This window comes from Aythya marila (genome assembly GCF_965140915.1).
Source record: "Aythya marila genome assembly, chromosome: 1".
In the NCBI taxonomy this organism is placed as follows: domain Eukaryota; kingdom Metazoa; phylum Chordata; class Aves; order Anseriformes; family Anatidae; genus Aythya; species Aythya marila.
In genome coordinates, this window is record NC_139042.1 from 165,274,225 (window position 1) to 165,290,118 (window position 15,894).

The 15,894-nt window shown below is 39.3% G+C and overlaps 1 protein-coding gene across 1 annotated transcript in view; it reads right to left on the reverse strand.

Annotated features, from left to right (window-relative positions):
- The window catches only part of OTOGL (otogelin like), a 97,739-nt gene extending 82,120 nt beyond the window's left edge, over nt 1–15,619 (reverse strand). The window contains 8 exon segments of the mRNA XM_082752582.1: nt 2,342–2,547; nt 4,038–4,159; nt 8,560–8,714; nt 9,423–9,521; nt 11,103–11,163; nt 13,389–13,437; nt 14,527–14,566; nt 15,520–15,619. Coding sequence (XP_082608708.1) covers nt 2,342–2,547; nt 4,038–4,159; nt 8,560–8,714; nt 9,423–9,521; nt 11,103–11,163; nt 13,389–13,437; nt 14,527–14,566; nt 15,520–15,598 — 811 coding nt within the window. The 5' untranslated portion in view covers nt 15,599–15,619.
- Nucleotides 15,620–15,894: the final 275 nt, after the last annotated feature.

A 15,894-nucleotide genomic window follows, 5' to 3' on the forward strand; every position in this document is an offset into this window, starting at 1 on the left:
GTAACAGGCAAAGAACATACACACAAAAACATACAAGAAAGTTGGCAGTAGAGGAACAGACCCCAAATTTCCATATTTTTGCAGCAAGAAATAAATATTACATTTTCTGTATGTTCTTAGATATGATAAAAAGGGTGTATGGCCTCCACTTTGAAGAGCCTTACTGTAATTAGTATCTATACTATGGGTATCTATATCAATGCATGGTTAGGAGATGGGATATTGGAAAGAAATCAGCTACGGTTTGTTTTGTATTGTTTTGTTTTCACAGGGCTGTATTTTCCAAAATTTAATCTAACTTCTTCCAGGACAAGTACAAAATTTGACACTCTAGAATGTGGAAAACCACGAAACACAATAATCATATGTTTGTACTTGGATCTCCACAAATAAACAAAGCTATTACCCTAACCACCAATCTGATTTACTTAAGAAGCAGGGAGAGTTAAAACTTTTCTTCCTCTCTGACAAAAGAGCTCATTTTACACAGAAAACACTTTGCAAACATAAAAGGCTGTTGCTTTTTGTTTGTTTGTTTGTTTGTTTGTTTTTATCAAGAAGTAAACCTGTTGACATAATTCTGGTTCTGCAAGCACATTTTAAAATATTTTATTTTCATTTCAAAATAGCTTGAAAAATCAGTTCTAAGTCTTAAAAAAAAATTGCCACAAAATAAAATATTTGTCTTTGTAATAGCTTTATGCTCAGATACAGTCTCATATATTAAAGCAATGCAAAGATACCATTAAAGATGATGATTAAGGAAACAAAAAAATGAGCTGATTTTTTAAAAACATACTTTGAAATGGAGTATAACATGTCTCAGCACCTTCTTTATTTGCAGCAATGCAAATACAGGGCATTCTGACTGTAAGACTCAGGATAGGTGTACAAAATTCCCTTACACTACTGTGGGAGTAGTTTAGTTGGGGGAGATAAATCATCATCCTGGGTGATTAATGACATTTTGAAACACTTAGAAAAAAGTTGCTGCTTAGAAGCAACTTTAATTAGCAATATATTCTTGTGAAGATAGCAGAACTTCTTGCTTTGTATTTGCACAGAATCAAGGCACCATGTTATACAACTGGTTCAAGGTTTAAGTGATTCACAGTGCTCTGGATGGTACGCTGCAATAATGCTGTCATTTCTGACAATGAAAAATACTAAAGACGTGACAATAGAAAAAAAAATGTGGTTCTGTAAATAAAGAAAGCTAACAGCTGCCCTACTTCAAATCTTTTATAAAATATATTCAAAGACACTGAAATTATTACTTTTGAAGAGATTGTATGAATTCATGTGAATTGTAAATCTTCTCTGAAGTCCATTTTTATTCATTATTTTAGATCAACCCTTTCAGTTAATTATTAAAAATACTATACCCTGGTGTGCAGAAGTTCATGTATGAAACAAGGAACATACTTTTGTCATGGTTGAAGACAAGAGGAATTTATATTGGGAAGATTTTTAAAGACTATGCGAAGATATGTAGTCTGCTTCTTCCCTTAGTAAGAAAGTCAAAAACCTCCTACCCATTAACCACAATGAATAGTGCAAAACAGTGGAGGGAAAACAGTTACTGTGAGATAACCTTTGTGATTTAACGATCTGCAGGGACATGGGACTTGATTTTCTCGGTAACTAACAGTACAAACAAGACAGTCCTATCTTTATTTCTACCAGACTAAGTAAAGGATTTCTCATATTCCCAAGCTTGCTCTTTTTTCATATTAGTCGTGAGTAGGACAAAGTCTCTATAGAATATTCCCTATATAGAACTACAAAGACTACAGAACACTTTATCAACTTGGCAAATCACCTCTTCCTCAGATACAGCATTGGGCAACTCCTAATCCTACAGGGTAGTAAGAGACCCATAGCACAACATAACAACAGAGAGATATGAGCAACTTTCTGGAAAGAGCTTTAAAGATTTACATATTTCAACTCATATTTTTATGATGGTAATGTAAACGAATGACTCAAGATTGTGTTTTTTCCAAATATTAATATTTTGGCTTTTTGCTCCTTCTCCCTCCATCCTTAAACATAGAGAAAACCACAAGCATTTGTTTATTTATTTATAATTTGAAGGCACTTTCATCAGCTAAGATAAACATACCCTGAGTGCTTTGCTGAGCAAGAAAGGCTTAAGCATACATATAAATACTTTCTTGAACTGTTTTTTTCCCCCTTAACATTTTTAATGGCATTGAAGAGTAGAAATATTCTATTTTCTACTGAAATAAGGACTCTGCCTTTTTATATAATAGTTTTAAAGTGAACATTGAACCTGTTTAAACAAAGGTAAGGGTGCATTTCTAAGCTATTTACTTACTATTTTGCAGTATCAGGTCATCATATTTATTGCCATTAAAATTTCCACAGAGGCCACAAGGTTTCCCTTTATGATCTTCTGTCAGCTTAATATAAATACCAGAGTTTCCATCCCAAGCAAGAGAAAAACCAAAGGTAGTTTTCACCAGAATATAGTCAGCCAATCTCTCAACGAAAACATTTCCAACTGTCTGAGGCAACATTAATCTGCAAAAATAAACAGCCTACTTCAAAGAGCTCAGATGAGATGAAGTTAGTGATAGAAAAATACCACATAAAATATCACCTTCTAACTCACTACACTCTTTTTTCCAGTTGTATACAGTCACTTAAAGGCCTCAAGTTGCACCAGGAGAGGTTCATGTTAGAAATTAGGAGACATTTCTTCTCAGAAAGAGTAGTTAAGCATTGGAGTGGGTTGCCCAGGGAGGCAGTGGAGTCACCATCCCTGGGGGTGTTTAAGGAAAGGTTGGACATTATGCTTAGGGATGTGGTTTAGTGGGTGACATTGGTGGTAGGGGGATGGTTAGACCAGATATTCTTGGAGGTCTTTTCCAACCTTAATGATTCTATGATTCTTTGTTACATTTTTACCATGTTCTTTTCTATTTGCTTCTCTGTATTGATCATCAAAAGTGAATGCTTTTCTACTGTATACATCTATCGGTTGTACTAATTCTAAGCCTGAAAGAATCTTCTTTTCAAAGACCAGAAGAGGTATATTAAAGAGCACATGACTTCATGAGCATGCTGTGTTGCACAAGAAGCTCTGTGAAACTACTACCAGTGTTCCTGGTGTGGTGAACACCAGAAGCCCTTCTGGGCAGAAGATGGATCATCAGATTAGACGTATGCCAATAAAGAAACTTTCAGTACAGAAAATACCCTTGACCAAAAAAAAGTATATCCTCCTCCTTCAGCCATTGACCATTGGAAAATAATATTTCAGTACGATTTAGTCCTAATCTTCAAAAATTGCCTCTGTTGTGGTGAAGACAGATGGCACAGTAGCCATCAGTCTCAGATGTTAATAGCATTGTTACATCAAAGGTAATCTAATCTAATCACCTTCAAAGTGATACAAAAAAACCCACATCTTTACAAGTCTTTGAAATTTTCTGCACTTTATCTAACAGTAAAAATAGTTGATAGCCTTGTACTCATTTATTTATTTAGAAAAAAAAAAAAAAAAAGTATATTTGAGGGTTTGATGTACCTCAGAAATGTGGAGGTTTTGCCCAAAAGGGCCAAAGAAGAATTAAGATCTTTGATTCAATTAGTTCAGGCTTATTTATATGAAGGTTATGTGTTGAATTCAGTATAGCTGCACACCAAGCATAAATAAAGACTACCTTGTTCAAAATGTTATCAGGATGCACCAAAGATTAACCAGATTATTGTGATATAGACCTTGTCTATACAAAATTTATATGGTTAATCCCAATGTCAGAGCTGAGAAGTTGAACACAAGGCTCATGGGGTGCACATGCTCATTCATGTATTCACGTATTCACTTCATTCACGTATTACATGAACAGCATTACATCTTCTCACACTAGCACTCTATCAGTCCCAATATAGAATATCCAGGGATCAGTAAAAATATATAGCAAGTTATTTTCTCTGGTTGATGTCAAAAGCATCTTCACATTGTCATTCTGCAATAAAATATTTGAAACCATCATTAGAACACTTACCTTTTTCCTTCTTTTCTTACTTCATGTCCTGAAATAATTATTTCTTCTTGGTTTGAAAAGAATAAGCTGACTGACCTCTGACAAGAATATACTGAACCATAACAGTCAGGACTGTTATGAACCTTAGAGGGGAAGAATACACACACAGAATAAATGTTTGTTCTCAACAATTTCGTGCAAGTTTTCATAAAGTCATATATGATAATTTATTTTTCTGAATCACTGAACCACTGAAAGAGTTTTAGAGAGAAATATTTAAAATGTAAAAAGGTCATACTTACAAACATATGCAAAAACAGAAGTTCATACTACCCAGTACTACTAAGAAATAGAGCAAGTGCCTAACAGCACAAAGCATCACAAGTTAGTGGCTTAAGCACTGTGTGAAATAGGTAGTTTACACAGATGAACTTCATAGACACCATAGTGTGCTGTTTTATCACTGCCAGTGTAGGAGCTTGTTACTTGCACTGAGACACCCCTACTGCTCATTTTCTAGAGGTCTAGAAAGGACTACTGTGCAATACAAAACCTCAGCATAGTGCCAGCATTCTCCGAGCCAGCTGAGACTGGCACCACCTGATCCAGCATGCCCTCCTGAACCACTCAGGATTTGTTGAGATTTTGGAGTGCTCCCACAGATTACTGCAGGCATCTAACATAAACACATCTGTTAAAACCCATTTTGCATTAGTTTCTCAGCATTGTCATTGGAGAAGTGTAGGCTCTTCCAAAGTCTGCCTGTCCCCATTGTACATAGATAGGGTAGTGAGTCAGGGTGTTGCCTTGAATCTGACATCAGCTTCCCCAGTTTCAGCACAGAAAGCATCACTCAGACAGAGAGAGATCTGCAAAATAGGGTCTCACAACTATTGGCAATATGTAATTTCCATGACTGCCCACTACTAGAGGTGTTAAACAGATCCCAGATGTGTACTTCTAGAAAAGAAAAATGTGTAATTCTTATCTTAGCGTGCATACAGATTTATGGCAATGAAGTAATCTCAAAACAAAAATAATGTTTTATCAGAACTTGGAATAGGCATGATATGCCAGCATGCATCCTTTTTATAGTTTGCAGAAAGGATGCTACCTTTGCAGTCAGGCTTCCTTTCCATTCCCAGTCATCAGCCATGGCAGAGCATGACTCCTGCCTTGTAGTAATTTCACAGAATTTCACAGAATTTTCTAGGTTGGAAGAGACCTCAAGGTCATCAAGTCCAACCTCCAACCTAACGCTAACAGCCCTCCACTAAACCATATCCCTAAGCTCTACATCTAAACGTCTTTTGAAGACTTCCAGAGATGGTGACTCCACCACTTCCCTGGGCAGCCTGTTCCAGTGCCTCACAACCCTTTCAGTGAAGAAGTTCTTCCTAACATCTAACCTAAAACTCCCCTGGCTCAACTTAAGCCCATTCCCCCTCGTCCTGTCACCAGGCACGTGGGAGAACAGGCCAACCCCCACCTCGCTACAGCCTCCCTTGAGGTACCTAAAAAGAGCGATAAGGTCACCCCTGAGCCTCCTCTTCTCCAGGCTGAACAAGCCCAGCTCCCTCAGCCGCTCCTCATAGGACTTTTCTCCAGGCCCCTCACCAGCTTCGTCGCCCTTCTCTGCACCCGCTCAAGCACCTCGATGTCCTTCTTGTAGCGAGGGGCCCAAAACTGAACACAGTACTCGAGGTGCGGCCTCACCAGAGCTGAGTACAGGGGGACGATCACCTCCCTAGCCCTGCTGGTCACCCTGTTTCTTATACAAGCCAGGATGCCGTTGGCCTTCTTGGCCACCTGAGCACACTGCTGGCTCATATTCAGCCGACTATCCACCATCACTCCCAGGTCCTTCTCTGCCTGGCAGCTTTCCAACCATTCCTCTCCCAGCCTGTAGCTCTGCTTGGGGTTATTGCGCCCCAGGTGCAGGACCTGGCACTTGGCCTTGTTAAACTTCATGCAGTTGACCTCAGCCCATCGGTGCAGCCTATCCAGATCCTCCTGCAGAGCTTTCCTACCCTCGAGCAGATCAACACACGCACCTAACTTGGTGTCATCTGCGAACTTACTGAGGGTGCACTCGATGCCCTCGTCCAGATCATCGATGAAGATATTAAAGAGGACCGGCCCCAGCACCGAGCCCTGGGGGACGCCACTAGTGACTGGCCTCCAACTGGACTTGGCTCCATTCACCACGACTCTTTGGGCCCGGCTATCCAGCCAGTTTCTAACCCAACGAAGCGTGCGCCAGTCCAAGCCAAGAGCAGCCAGTTTCTTGAGGAGAATGCTGTGGGAGACGGTGTCAAAAGCCTTGCTGAAGTCAAGGTAGACCACATCCACAGCCTTTCCCTCATCCACCCAGCGCGTCACTCTGTCATAGAAGGTCTGTCTGTATCCCCAGAGACAACAGGGCTTTTGTTGGCCAGGGTGCACTCTCAGGACATGAAAAACATTGGTTCAGGTTTACTCTGACTGATGATAAGAATGCAGGTCTCCAACTTTCTGTGTGTATGCTTTACCCAGTTAATCACTACGACACAGTTTTGTATTACTTTGACAGTAGCTTAGGTGAGTCTGAAGAACATACCTTGTCCAAGGGCCTATGCAAAACTCCCGCTAATCTATGCTATGCTAATCTCAGAGGAGCAGGAATACCCAAACTGGTGTGATGCTCTAGACTACTATGCTTCAAAAGCATATGTGCTGGTTTTAGTAACAACTGAGGAGGCATGGGGATATGCTGTGAATCTTAGCTACCATTACCTAAATTAAAATGTAGACAGAGTTTAGACAGCTCAAGCGTGACTCCTCTGACCATGTGCATCAGCTTTCTGCGAGAAGGATTTGAGCCATGTTACCAATTTACTTGACAGTGCTGTGAAGCTAAATAGATGAGTAACTGTGAAACATTTTGCCAGCATAGTAATGGGGGCTGTAACTAGTAACTAGAGCTATCACTTTTGTAGAAAAGATTTATTGGTAAACACATACAGCACTCACACATACACTAACTAATCTTCCTAGGTTGACAGTTAATGCTGGAAGTGAAAAACAGTTACTGCTTCTCTGAGTGAAATAAACCAAGCCAGTAAAAGCATTAGGGTTTTTACGTGTATAAAGAAAGTTATAATTAAAGACATAATAAATGTTACTAGTATTGACAGATGGTTTCTATGTAAGCCTGTCCTAAGACAGAAACACAATCAAGGAAAATCAAAATAGGTCTTTTGTTTTATTCTGCTCTAGAGAGGTGGATTATTAAAACCAGAAGGACCATAATGTGAGCACTTGGCAAGACTTTCAGCTCTCCACTGCCCAGCTGATTGTGACTGTATTGCTTCAGCATTACTTGTGACTTTTCTGAATAAACATTTTAAGTTTTTAACAAAGTATGGCATTTGTTCCAGCAACTGAAAGGTAATTTCTCCCTTTCCAGAGCAACTGGAATACACTGAAATAAAGATTCTAGATTTTTAATATAATCTCGGGGTTTGCTATAGCATTTTCTGAAATCTCCTAAGAGATAATAGCTGCATACAAAGAATTAAAATGAAATAATGGAAGGTAGATGAAACAGCCTATGATCTGAGTGAGTAGAAAGGGCAGATTAATCTTCTCAAGATGCTAGTATTTGGGGGGACAGGAAATCATATGTTTATAAATGAAAACTTGTTCTTGGAGCAGGAATCAGAACCTAGATTTGCCCCTGTGATCACTGTGGCCACCATGGTTGCATTACAGTTAGGACCTCTCTTGTTCCCCCTCCCCTGCCCAACCAGCAGCAAATCCCAACCACTGAAAAAAATACCATAATGAGCTTATGTTCTCTGCCCACAGTAACCTACAGCCTGGTAGTTAGGGCACGTTCCTTCAAAGAGGATATAGGTTTGAACTCTGCCTGATCTCAAAATCATTAACCATGGATACCCATAAATCTGAGGAAATTACTAAAAAGAATGCCCCCTATACATAGGTCAAGATGAAGGCTTTTGAGCTGTTAACCTTCTCTGCATGACACAGGGGTAATCCAAAATTAGAACACAAATCCACAGCAGGGACAAACTTTTTCATGGGCCAGGGGAGGTAGCTCCACATCCTTGCATGTCAATGGCTGCAAGTTGGAGATTGGTACACTTGGGTGCCCAGCTACCAGGCAGGTAACAACTGTTTTCAATTTACTTGGCAACTCAATTTTTTTCTACAATCTGACAGCTAAAGTTTATTGAAGTTTCCAAGGTCTGCCTTAAGACCCAATTTTGCTACACAGGATTTCCCAGAGAGGAGAGAACAGAGATCCTTTTTAGGAGAGAGGGAGTAAGAAACACTATTTTTAATATACTGACTCTGCTGATTATCATTTCATCGGTGTTTTGAGTTGCTGCACACATGCTTAGACATTTTCCAGCAGCATAGTTTTGTATTTAAGTAAGTAATGCTACAGTTTGATCTATTTATTTTCTCTCTACTTACTTTACTTATGAAATACACGTATACGCAGTATGTTATTTCTAATGTATGCTCACATACTTACCCAAACAGTGTACTGGGGTTCTGGAGCACCGCAGTCTTTTGCAAAAATATAGGAGCAATTTCCCGGAAAGTAGTAGTAGATGCCATCAAATGTTTCAAAGTGATACTGTCCCCATGACTTGCAAATCCCATCTCGGTCCTTACCAGTGTTAGGAACTGGAAAGAACACACTGAGTTTACAACAAGCACGCATGGTATTCAAAAATTGACAGGTGGCAAAGGTGTCCACTGAAGTAAATGCTTAGAAGGGAAATAAGAGCTTATAAACAAAATGGACAACAAGGATGAAAGATAACCTCACTTCTTCAACTTTATTTAAAGCCAGTACTTTTTTTCTTTTTTTTTTTTTTTTTTTTTTTTAATCTTTAGAATGCAGTTTTAGTCACATGCAATCATTGCAAGTTTTGGATTTGCTTTGGTAGAGGCATTTTAATTCTAAGTAGAAGCAAGAGATTAAAGTCTACTGAAGATCCAGAAAGATGATTCTTGCTAAAGGAGATTCCAGAAACCAGTGCATTGAAAGAGTTAATTATTTTATTTGCAGTAGGTCACTGCTAGAAAAATGCAGTGACTTTTTAGTTGTTCAGTTAACTATAAAAAAGCTGGCCAGCCGCTGACACACTAGACAGTGATCTGTTTCTTATGGCATCTGTGAATCACCATACACCAAATGTTAAAACGTAGGCATTTGTGACGGTGCTCTGTATATTTCCCTAACATATAATTTTAACCCCCGTGTCTTCTAGTGGATAACATCCCTACTACAAAGGAATCATAAAAGTGCTGTTAACAATATTGTTTTAAAAACTTTCCTCTTAAATCTTACTTGAACCCAAAACTTGACTCTTTTGGTCCCAGACTTACCAATTTGGCACCTGCTTCCTTGAGCCTGAAATAACTGACAATCACAGTCACCTGCCTCTGTGCAACCTGCTCCATTAAGGCAGTCTGGAGAACATGAACCTGTAAGCAAGGACAGCAGCCTTTTAGCAGATACAGCATTCTGCAAACAAATTGAGACCCACATTAAATTTGTTTATTGTAAAATCATTAGCAGCTGTATTAGCTAAGAAAATTAACCAACAAAAATCTCCAGTTTTTATCATTTACTTAAATTTATCCTTTGTGTTTCTTGGTTATAAGACAAGGTTCTCTTTTGGTCTGAGACTTGTACACTAACAAAGGAGCAAAAGGTCAACCTCCTCCCAGCAAACAAAAGGTCAAGTTCCCATGTAAAGAAACCAAATCCCAGTCCTCCTGATCTTGAAATACACAGGACACAGATTATTCTAATTGTCCAAATTCAGCACAATTTATGCATATGTTCAACTCCTCCCTCCAAGGCTTTACAGCAAAGGGTATATTCAGCTTATGAACAGTCTGGAATGCATAATTTACAAAGTCAAAAACAGATAAAAATAACCCTCCACGCATGCTAAAACTTTTAAAAGGTTATTTCTGCTTAAGAGGTGACTGGAGTCAGAGACTTAAGATTCCATGGGAATGGCTTGTTTTATGTTATAATTAGTAATTGTTTCTAAATGCAGTTTCATTAATGAGTTATGTGGTCTGCTTGGACGCTAAGACTTCACTGTCTACTAACCATTCACTGAGGTGGGTCTAAATCATAGTTCCCCAAAAGTGAAGGAGAAAGGAAATTTCAAATCTCAGGGTTTGCAGATAGTTGATTTCCTTGTTGGGGAGGAATTAAAACCCTAGATACAAACATTTACAAAGTTGCTTACAGAGATTTAAAAAACATTCCAGAAAGCAGGAAGGCAATGAAATAAATAGGCCCTTCCACACCTAATGGAAGCTACTGTAAGCTACTAGTGATGCTAAATGGGAACAAAACTAGACCTTTACAGTAAAGCTTACTTTTGAATGCTTAGTTTTGAATTTTTCCCATTTAAGAATTGCTTTCCAAATATGCACAGATACCCTGAAAATACAAGGCAAAAATACTGTTTATAGAACAGCATTAATGTGGAAAACTTTTTTTGCTGTTACAACTATGAACTATGAATTATATATATTCATTGAGATGGAAAAACACACCTACCCAGGCATACATATTTTCCAAGGATACTGAAGTTCAGTTGCATACAAAAAACATTTCTGCAAAATAACTTGGACCTGCTGTAGGTGTTTGGACAGTGCCTGAACCCCTCTAGGAGTAACCCTGTGCTCATTGTCTGGGTACAACTGTACATACACATAACCAGATCATGGCTCTCAGACAAAATTACATCCTCTCACAAGGACAGAAAAAGTGGTAGTAAGAAAATTGTACTAGAAATAAACTTTAAAAAAAAAAAAAAAAAATCAAAGGATTAGCTTAATTAGCTGTTCAGATTTGGTCATAAATCATTATTTTGAAAGTCTAATTTCAGTGGGAACCATATGCTATTTAACATGGATAAAATGAAGTAATGAGTTAGTGTGTTGTTTTTTTTTTAGGGGACAAAACCACTGGCAACATGGGAAAGTAACAGGAAGGCAGCGTGTTCAGGGGCATCTCCTCCTGGGACGAGCAGCACTGACCTCCCGGTGGGCTGCGCATCAAGGTCCCGTGCAGGTGTGACTGAGGAGAGGCAGCTCGAACCTGACAGAAACACAAAAGGAAAATCAGTGTGTTTCTGCTTTATGAATGCACCACTATGAGCCCAGGGACTTGCAGCAGCGTTGAGTGAGGACTTTGAGGGTTATTTTAGCACAGGAGAGAGACTTGTGGCTGGTCCAGCACAGGGCATGGCCTCAAGTGCTGTGATTGGCAGCCCAGACTAGCAGGAAAGGCAGTGACTGCAGCACCTGGCACTGTGGGGAAGGGAAGCATGGTTTCTGGGGGACAGGGAAGGATACATCTGTGCCCTGGGGTCACTGCTGGCCTCCTCTCCATGTTTTCTGCTTCACCAAAGGCAACAAACCAGCAGGGCTCCACTGGGAGAGATTTGTGTTTACATTCAGGAGGAAGAGTGAGGGCTCAGACAAGACTCTTGCCTTTTTTGCTTCCGTCAAATACCAAATGTTTCTCCCCTAACTCATGCCCTGTGCCACTCCCCAGTCATCTAACTGTGGCCACTTCAACTGTGATGGATTTCACATCCCCCTTGAGATCCTTCAGAACTCATTTAAGCTGGTCTCAAACAAAAAAGGGGGAGGGGGGGGGGTGAGAGAGAAGAGATCTGCCTGATCTGCATCCTGTCTTGTATAGGAACAGGGGGACTTGGGACTGTAAGGAAGTCCTGGATCTGACCCAACACTCTGCTATTGCAGTTTGTCGCGTCACATCATCTCTTCCAAGAACTAATCAAGTTCCACGTGACAAGCACTCTGGGGTTTTTGCCCCGACAAGTACGGTTGGGAAGTTTACCAGGATGAAGTGCTGGGCAGTTGAATATTTCCCCTGTACATTTATTCGTGGTCATTTAAAATCTTTTTGTTTTACAAAGCTTAGCCCTTTTTCTTAAATAGCTCTTCATTCCTGCTTTGTTTTGTTGCTTTGTTTTTTAAAAATTCCCTCTCTGCTGTATTACAAGAAAGCAGTTACCCTTCCATGCTCCCCACACGTCTAACACCAGCCTTCAGCAGTACAACAGAGCAAAGCAACTTGTTTAAGTCTTCATTTGCAAGATACTCTTTCTTCACTCCTTCTGCTAGTACTTCTCCATGTCTGGAGCTTAAACTAATGGATCTCGGCATAAACACAACAGTACAGTAAATGGTTCAGGTGAAGTCCCACCAATGCCTCATGCAGTGACATAAATACTTCCCTCCTCCAACTGGAAATACTTTGATGCACCCAAGTAGCACAATTTGTCTAAAATCAATCTGAAATGGACTTCACCAGCTCACCAGAAAGCTGTTCCAGGGTCCATCATTAGCCAGAGATGTTCCCCACCACCCCTGCACAAAAACACCCCTCTTCATATTCTCTCTTGGTTACCCTGAGCCAGGCCTCTCAGCAAAGAAGCTTTTTGCTTTTGTGCTGTTTTGGGGAGATAGAGCTTATTTGCTCTCCTATTGAGCACACCTCTGGACCACCATCAGTTCCCAGAGCCCATTTCCCTCAGAAGGTGTCTTCCTAGTGAGGAGAAGAGGTATGACTCACCTCAGTGTTATATTTCATACTGGCTACCTTCTAACTTGGTGAGGAGACACAAAATTCTCCAAGGGACATAGAGAAAATGATTTGTGGTTCTGTTGCAGCCTGCCTGCAAGACCCTGAGAAGAGTCTTTGGGCTCCATGCCTGCCCCTGTAGAAGAGGGCTATAACAGCTGCTTGGGCTCTGTAGCCCAAGATGTCTACCCACAGGGGAATGAGTTTCCCCTTATACTACTAAATTTTAGTCAAACATCACCTTTGTGCAGCATAAGGCAGCAGTACAGAGCGTGGAGTGAGGAGGGACAGACCTTAGGCTGCAGTGGTAGGACCCGGGCCTGGGCTGGAACTGCCACCATCACCACACCACATGCAGGCTCCTTGTCTACAGCCATCATTGTGCTTTGCATCAAACACCAACAGCTTTCTAGGGCTTTCTGTTTGCCTTCACAAAAGGCAGAAGAACCACGGTGTTATTTCCCGTGGTATGCGTCAGTCAGTCTATCAGGGTGGGTGATTCAGAGAGCGTTTCGCCAAGAACAAATGAATGTGTGAGGCCATGGGTCTTGGCTGGAGGTGAGCAGGTAGGGAACAGCAGCTCCTCCTCACTGTCCTCCTGTTACCACAGCCTTGCTCCTTACAAAGGCCCCATTGTAACATCAGCAAAGCCCCAGAGCAGAAAAGGGGGAGGCTTTCCCCACCATCCCCCTTTCAGAGGTATAACCTACCTCTGCTGTTAAGAGATCTCTTTTCTGTCGAGTTGCATTAAACTCATTTCTGGAAGAAAACAAAAAGGAACCTGTTTAATCAAAGGTCCCTGGAACAGCCTGAATAAGCAGCTCCCAAGAGAGAAGTGTTTCTCTCTGATTACCATCACTTTATCAAAGAGGTCTTTCTTGGCTTAACATTTAAAATGGTGATTTTTTTTCATGGTCTCATTTTACAGAATTCAATAGTGCTCCAATCTCTGCTCTCAAACATGGGATGCTTTATTAGGGAGGTACATAGGTCTTATGAGGGAGAGGTAAGCAGGCAAAATAAGCTTTTATGACAGGATACAAAATTGCAAAGCAGTTTCATAGATACCTGGCAGTGTGTGTGGCAGCAAGTTCCCCCAAGTATGATTTGAATATATTGTGATAGGGCTTTAAATAGCAAAAGATGGCTTGCCAGCTATAGCTGACTTAAATTTGCAATTAAGTTTAGAAACAAGGGCAACAGGCTATAAAACATACTTAGTTTTATCAACAGTCCAAGATGGCATATCATTTGATATGCATGTGTGCTCACTAGATACAGAGGTCACTAGACATCCAAAGCTATGTCCAACTGGACACTTCTACTAAAATCGATGGCATAGTTCCCATTTAATTCAATGGGATCAGGAACATTCCCTAGTTTGGGTTTTGTTTGGATTTCAGCTTCTACATGAAAACTTGTATTGAAAATGTTTATTTTATGGCTGTATAGCACTTAGTTTTCTGTGCTTCAAATAGCAGCTAGGATTTTATCATGCAATTAAAATTGTAGAAGGATACTCATTTAATGTATTTTTCCAGACATAAAATAATGATCTCATCCTGGTTTCATTCCATTATTCCACTAAGCTTTCTTGAGACCATAGAAGTATCATTTTTCATAAGTGCCTTCATTTTTCAAATAGAGGATCCATGCCTGTTGTGTAAATTCTTTGAAAAGAGATGTAAACATTCTGAAAGTGTGTTTTACATCCAATGCACATGTACTTGACATCTTACATGTCAAATTCAAGGCTATATTTTACTTTCTAACTTATGCTATATCAGATAAGTCTTATATGTTTTTGTTTTATTTGTAGAACTTGACAAATATGGAATAAAAACTTACCTTGAAGTTCTTCTCAAAAGAGAAAGCTTGCAATAAGATCCTGTAGATTAAAAAGTCATTAAGTTAAATGTTTTTCTACAAACTCACTCTGCATTTGGCAAACAACACTACTGAAATTTATTCTTTAAAAAATAGCTAATGATCCTGAGTTTTCCAGAGCACTTTTACATAAACTTTTTTCTCTTCCTAAGGGACCTAGCAACAGACGCTTTCCTTCCTGATAGCTTGATTCTTTCAAGGGCTTATCAACCCCAGTTTTCCATGGTCTCAACTCTGGTAAATACTACCACCAAAAAGAGAGAAGAGTTCTTAGTTGTTCAGAGGCTCAGACTAAATCTGATAAAATTACGGAAGGTAATTATAAGTACAAGGGATACTCAGAGCTATCCAGAATCAAGCTCCTTCAGCAGTTAGGTGTAATCATTTTCTTAATATTACTTGCAAAATTCAATTGTAATCAGGTTACACTCTTTCTCAGATTATCTTAGAAATCTTCATAATGGCTGCAAAGAAACTATCTGCAAGACCCATCTGAAGTGAATATACCAGTTAAAAATAGGATTGTTTCTATAACCAGAAGAGCAATTATTTATTCTAGCATTCCAAAAATGCTTAAACAAAGTGCAGGTGCAGTCTGATGAAATAAAGTCATACCTCGTTGAAATTCATTACCTGCTTACTCATCTGACAGTAGTGGCAAGAAATAAAAGAAACTTAAACATAGTTCCTTTATAATTATTTTGTAACAAAATTCAGACATAGAAAATGTGTCTTTTTAAAAAATAAGAGCTATATTTTAGCTTCAACACCTGTCAGAGAGAAAGGAGATATGTAAAATGGGTTATTTAACCTATGTTATTCTTTCATGAATTCCAAGAAGGGTTAAAAATATTGTTTGATAATGATAGAAAAAGAAGGAGCTGTATTAATAAAATATTTAGAGAACTCATTTTAAAAGTTAGTATTTCTTCAGAAATGGAATAAAGTTCTTACCTTGCAAAGAGGACAGCAGTGAATAAAGCAAAAATATACTCCACGGTATCATTAAATTCAGCTTTCCCACAATGTTCATTTCAGTATAATTTGGTAATAGGAAATTTATCCAAATTGATGGCTTTGATTATGATGGCATCTTATAACTACGTATTCCTACAGTGTGTTTAAATCCTTTCAAAGATAAACAGTTGGATGCATTATTTGAAATAATACAACACAAAAAGGGAAAAAGAAGACATCAAGCTTGGTAGATACATACAGCTTCAGGAGCTTTGCAAATGTTGCATACAACTTTCCGGCTGCATGTCTCTCATTAGTAATGCATGGTAACTCCTCAGCAGAGTCTGTATTAGTTACACTTTTGCTAGACCT